The 6,000-nt window shown below is 44.4% G+C and overlaps 1 protein-coding gene across 1 annotated transcript in view; it reads right to left on the bottom strand.

Annotated features, from left to right (window-relative positions):
• Positions 1–583: 583 nt before the first annotated feature.
• Positions 584–6,000, bottom strand: part of TTC34 (tetratricopeptide repeat domain 34) — a 65,444-nt gene continuing 60,027 nt past the window's right edge. The window contains 1 exon segment of the mRNA XM_063145417.1: positions 584–1,134. Coding sequence (XP_063001487.1) covers positions 613–1,134 — 522 coding nt within the window. The 3' untranslated portion in view covers positions 584–612.

The following is a 6,000-nucleotide window of genomic DNA, read 5'->3' as shown; positions in this document are numbered from 1 at the left end:
ATCTTTCCCTGTTCAGAGAATGCATTGCAAGTGCGAAAATATATAGTTTTCTGAACGCAAGTGTCTACATCAGTTTCCGGATGGGACAGACTGCAGAACATCTTTTCTTCATGGAGCAAAATGCATTGTGAGTTGAGCTCAGCAGACCCTTGGCTGATGTTCTTGAGGGGAGCAAGGATGCTAAATAATTATGGAAATTGATCCCTACTTCTTGAAAGGGATACAGTGCAATCCCATGCATATATTTTCAGGACTAAGCAGCATTGAGTTCAATGATCCTTATTCCCAGTTGTATAGGGTTGTGGTCTTGAATAATTCTATCTGAATAACTGGGATCACCAGTTTGTTTCTTTTAAAAACTTGTCTTCAGATGTTTTTAATGAGATTTTTATACATTCCATATTCTACTTCAGACAGAATTATGTTGTCCCTGTAATTGCCTTGATATTATATGGTGAATATCCAGCACAGCAGTTCATATTTGGAAGTGATAAGGAAAATTCACTGTTGATGGCTGTACAACAGTGAGCACTCTGAACACATCCTCTTGCCTTTGGAAGCAAAAAAAACCCAAACATGTTGAGGTTTGCAAAAGAGAACACACAGAATAAATTACTGAACTTTGCAACCAGATGCCTCTCGTTTAATTCTTGATTTAAGTTTCTTAAGTTCATGATTGTTTTGGTCAACCATCAGGCCATACTCGGTAGTCTTCCAGGCCTCTTCATAATGGCTCATTGCCAAGTAGGATTGTGCAGTTTGTAGGAATGCTTTGGACAGCACATCCCTATTGGGACCAGTACGGATACTGGCCAAAGCCAAAGCCTGTTCCAGTTGAAGGGCTCGGGTGTATTGCGTAACTGCCAGTTCCTTCTCCAAAACGGACAAGTGCAGATTCCCCTGGAAGCAATAGTCTTCCACTTGAGTCCTCAAGCCATTTGTCCCATGGTTTTTGACCACTTTGTCCATGTCCTTCAAAGCTTGCCTGTAGTCTTTCAGGTGGGCTAGGCAAGCAGCCCGTTGGCGAAGGTATCGAGGATTACCATTGCTTGCCAAGACGGCTAGTGAGTAGTAGCCAAGAGCCTTTGTGTGGTTTTGCTCCTTCACCAACACATTTCCTTCTTTCACTGCTACCTATGGACAGAAAGGGCAGTAGTTACTACAAACCTGACTTAGGTTCTTCCCTTGCTAGTAAATCCAAGTGGTATCACTGGGACTTCACATCCAAGCAATTACACGGTAACTCAGGATGTTTGGGGTTTGCCAAATCAAAATACACTAGCTCTGTTCAGATGACACTCTAGGGAATGTGGTTCTCAACCTTCCTAATGCCGCGACCCTTTAATACAGTTCCTCATGTTGTGGTGACCCCCAACCATAAAATTATTTTCGTTCTTCTCTACACGATCCATTGTCATGGGATGGTTTGCTAATGAAAATAATACATAACAATAGCTTTAATAATACAAAAGATGATACATGACATAGTTCAGTCAACACAGTTTCCTAAGACCATCGGAAATATGTGTTTTCCGATGGTCTTAGGCGACCCCTGTGAAAGAGTCGTTCGACCCCCAAAGGGGTCCCGACCCACAGGTTGAGAACCGCTGCTCTAGGGAATGTGGTTATGCTAACCATGTCACACTGTTGTTTCCACTAACCACACATAGTTCTGTTGCACACAACTGCAGAAGCATGGCCTGTGAAGATGTTTAGAACACAGTTATACAACACCTATATGCACACAACCCACTAAGCCTTCATGGTTAACCCAAATTGGTTAACCAGCATGGTTTAGCAAGTTTTCTGGATGGTGTCAATGTATTTTTTTGAGGCTGTCCCATAGCTAGACACCCCTCAAAGGCTATATAATTGCTCTCAGATGTTATGGTAGATACACTCTTTTCTTGAATCAATATGTGAACTGGAACACAGTTATCCTATGCATACATTAGGGAAAATGTCCTTGAAAATACAGATTTTTGTATGGACCTTCATTTTATTTTTTAAAAAGTTGCAAACTGATGCGAAAATGGAACAAGCCTATGAATGGAAAAATGAGAAGAAGAAAAAAACCTGAGATTTGTCCACCCCTACATTTTGAAGCAAATGTGGATGTTGCTCCCATTACCCAGAAGGAAGAGGTCCATGGGAATGGAGGCAGGGCTTGCCTGGCAGAACCTTCCCCACCGGTGCGGTGTGGGTGAGCCACCGTTCCCCAGGGCGCCAATAGTACCTCAACCACTTACATCCGGCAGAACGTCTTTCAGGTGAGAGAGGCCTCCCAGGCACCCCTTCCCCTCAAGCCCCAAAACAGATGCGGCATTTCCCATTCGTTGCCCCTGGATCCCACAGTCCTACTGGCAAGACTCTTTCTCCATAAAGATACCTGCAGGTGACCCTACGGCACCCCGTTTCCTGCACCTCCTGGCCCTGCAGCAGTGACCTGTGCATTTATAGCAACAGCACTTGCATGCCAGCCTCCCATGTGCAAGCAAGGAGTGCATCTGTGTAGACAAAAAGAGTAGACAAAAAACCCATGGTTCAATAGCCCATCAGTTCTGGAGGGGAAAATAATCTTACTCATTCCTATAGTGCCTGGTTGGACCTACACTGACTCCTAGGTGGGTGGGCTGGTAGAAGGCTGATGCTTAGTGGAGCAAGGCTTTGATAGCTCACTGCTTCCCCTCCCCTCCTCATGTCAGCCCACGTGAGAGAGCTACTTCCATTTGTACATCTTCCACCTTGCCCGACCCCTTCTCCTAGGGCAGGCGTTGTGCAGCACCTTCCTGATTTGCCCAGGAACGGCCACCGCTCTTGCTTGAAATTTGGATATTTCACCCCTTCCTCATTATATGACAGCAATCACTTGCTAATAAAGGGGGGGGGGGACTCCAACACCACCCAAATATTTCAGAAGGTTTAGTAGAGAACCTAATTTCTTTCTCCTTTCAATTCATGAAGGTCAATTAGGAGGACTCCATTAAGTTGCTATGGCTCTAATGGATTTCTCTTTTCCCATTAATGCTCTTTTATTGCTCAGAAATGAAAACAGGGCTTTTTAGCCACACTGCTGTAGAGTGAATGCCTGCGAATGTTTAAGTCATAAACAAAGCCACCAGCAATTTCAGGAGATGATTGGCCATGGTTTCCCTACGGGAAGCAGAATGGCTGGAAGCTACAGGAGGGTGTTTGTGTTTATTATTTATTTATTTATTTATTGCATTTCTATACCGCCCAATAGCCGAAGCTCTCTGGGCGGTTTACAAACTCGGGGTCTACAAAGTTCTCTGAATCCCATCTCAAAGCTCACTGCAATGCAAGTCCTTACCAGATGGCGGGCTTCATTTGTTCCTTTTGCATGAAAATCCACCCGTATTCCCTTGAGTATTTTTTAAAGGTACACATCAGTTGTGTGCAACTGTGCATTTTTCAAAAGTGTACATTTTTTACATGCATTTTTCAAATGTACAAATGCTGTTGAACGCTTTTTTGGGTGTCTGCAAATTACATTTACTCATTTACTACATTCTTATTCTACTCCTCCTTCAGGGATCTCAGAACTCTGGCTGCCAACTCCCCAATTTATCCTCTCAAGGACACTGCAAGGTCAGTTGGGCTGAGATATGGTGACTGGCACGAGGAGCCCTGGCTTAGTTGGGATGTGAACCAGGATCTTCCTGGGCCTTAGATCAATTCCCTAACCACGACACCACACAGGCTCAAGAACACTCCAGTTGAGTAGACACACTTTGCAGATCACTGCAATGCCCTTAATAGCGTACTTGATTGATTTCTGAACTATTAATCCATAATAGGAAGGAACATAGGAAACGTCCTTATATCAAGTCCCGGCACTGGTCAATCAAGCTCAGCATTTTAGGCAGGGGTCTTTCCTACGTCTACATCTGTGGTATTTCCCCCCCCCCGACACACACACACACAAAGAAGCCCGCTGCATTTCAACACAACCTTTCCAGCACCAGACGAAGACATCTTTGTTTTCCCAGTCCTTTAAATATATTTTAATGTATTCGTTATTTATAACGGCTGGGTTCACACAACACACTAAGCCATGTTGGTTTATTTTCTGGCAGAACCCATGATGGGTTCATTTGTCATCTGTAGGATGTTTCCACCACCCTAAATCTGCCTGAACACCCCACTCTGAGAACCCATAGGCATAGTGGGCTGGTTGCATAATCTACAATGCATAGTGATTAGCAACCCGTCATGGCTGAATGTTATGTGTGAACCCAGCCATTACGTTGTTTATGTTTCCTTTGTATTTCATCTTGCTTCTATAAACCACTGTGGAAGCACTGCTGAAGGGTGGCATAGAAATCGTTGAAATACGTACATACATACCTGGAAATGCCTCGGATTGAACCGTGGACCCTCTGCATGCAAAACGGCTGCTCTACCACTGAGCTATTGCCCTTTCCAGTTTCTGTCATGGCCTTGCAGTTGATACCTTTTTAAAATAATTGTCCACTCTTTGCTGAGAATATAGGCTGGCCCTACCATGAAGCAGAGTGGGGCAGCAATCCCAGGCAGCTAAGTTGGAGTGCTGTGAAAAGGCAGAGCACTGTCTTAGTTAGTCATTTCATTATTGTATGTTTGCACCCAGGGAGGAGAGGAGGTTGTGGGATTTTCTCCCTCAGGTGCCGAAATAGCATCCTTTTCCTTATAGTGCCTTGATAAAAACAGAAGAGTGGGGGGGTGGGGGGTGGAGAAAGTGAGAGCTATTTTCCTTTCATCCCGTTATGGAATAAACTCATTAGAACTTTGAGAAGAGCTACCACTGAATGAAGGTCAAGGGGGTGGGACTCGATGGCCTTGTAGGCCCTTTCCAACTCTGCTATTCTATGATTCTATGAAACGTTTCATTTTTAAACCAGCTGCCAGTAAGCAGTTTTGTCATGGCTCGCATCCTAAAGCTGGCAACTTAAGATAGAAATAAAATTGTTCATCTCCTTTTAAAGTTACTGCTAATCCACAGTGGCATAAATTAGCTCCCAAAATGTCAGGGCAGCTTGAGAGATGTCAACATATGTGTGTGTGCACGTGTGTTTATTGATAACTACAGAAAATAAAGGCACAGGACCACCTCTGGGATTTAGAGTTTACCTGGCAGCAGCAACTGGGTCTGAGAAGCCATCTGCCTTTTAAATTTCCCACAATGCCCCAGAACAAATTTACATTAAATGGTAGGTGGCCATATCTCCACTTTTACAGAGGACAGTCCTCTGTTTCAAGGGCCGCCAGAGAACTCTCCTCTATTTTGAATCATAGAATCATAGAATCATAGAATAGCAGAGTTGGAAGTGGCCTACAAGGCCATCGAGTCCAACCCCCTGCTCAATGCAGGAATCCACCCTAAAGCACCCCTGACAGATGGTTGTCCAGCTGCCTCTTGAATGCCTCCAGTGTGGGAGAGCCCACAACCTCCCTAGGTAATTGATTCCATTGTCGTACTGCTCTAACAGTCAGGAAGTTTTTCCTGATGTCCAGCTGGAATCTGGCTTCCTTTAACTTGAGCCTGTTATTCCATGTCCTGCACTCTGAGAGGATCGAGAAGAGAAGATGTCCCCTATTTGAAGACTGCCCAGTCCAGGTCTGGTTTAGAGATAAAAAAAACACCCAACATCCTTGAAGTTGCCTATCAATAGTTAGCATCTGGTCACAGCCTTCCACACTACGGATTTCGATTCTAATAACAATTTCTCAATTTCCATATCCTCCTGCACGTGTTGATCAGTAAGCGGGGCTGACTCACAACTCCCCCAGTCGTTTTCGTATTTGGAGGATGCCAAAGCCAGTTTTAGAGTCCATGGTTGCCCTCTACCTACAACCCCGATCCATAAAAGCTATCCAGGCAAAGAAGCTGCTAAGGCGGAGAACATCTGGCTAAGAATATCTAGTTTTCCTTACAAGGAATCATTTTGTCCCCAGGAGAAATTCTCTTTGTTGCCCTTTCAGTTCCACATTAAGTCAGTG

Source organism: Elgaria multicarinata, chromosome 20, assembly GCF_023053635.1.
Source record: "Elgaria multicarinata webbii isolate HBS135686 ecotype San Diego chromosome 20, rElgMul1.1.pri, whole genome shotgun sequence".
Taxonomy (NCBI): domain Eukaryota; kingdom Metazoa; phylum Chordata; class Lepidosauria; order Squamata; family Anguidae; genus Elgaria; species Elgaria multicarinata.
Note: the sequence above shows the minus strand (reverse complement) of the source record. Positions and strands in the feature narration are given on the sequence as shown.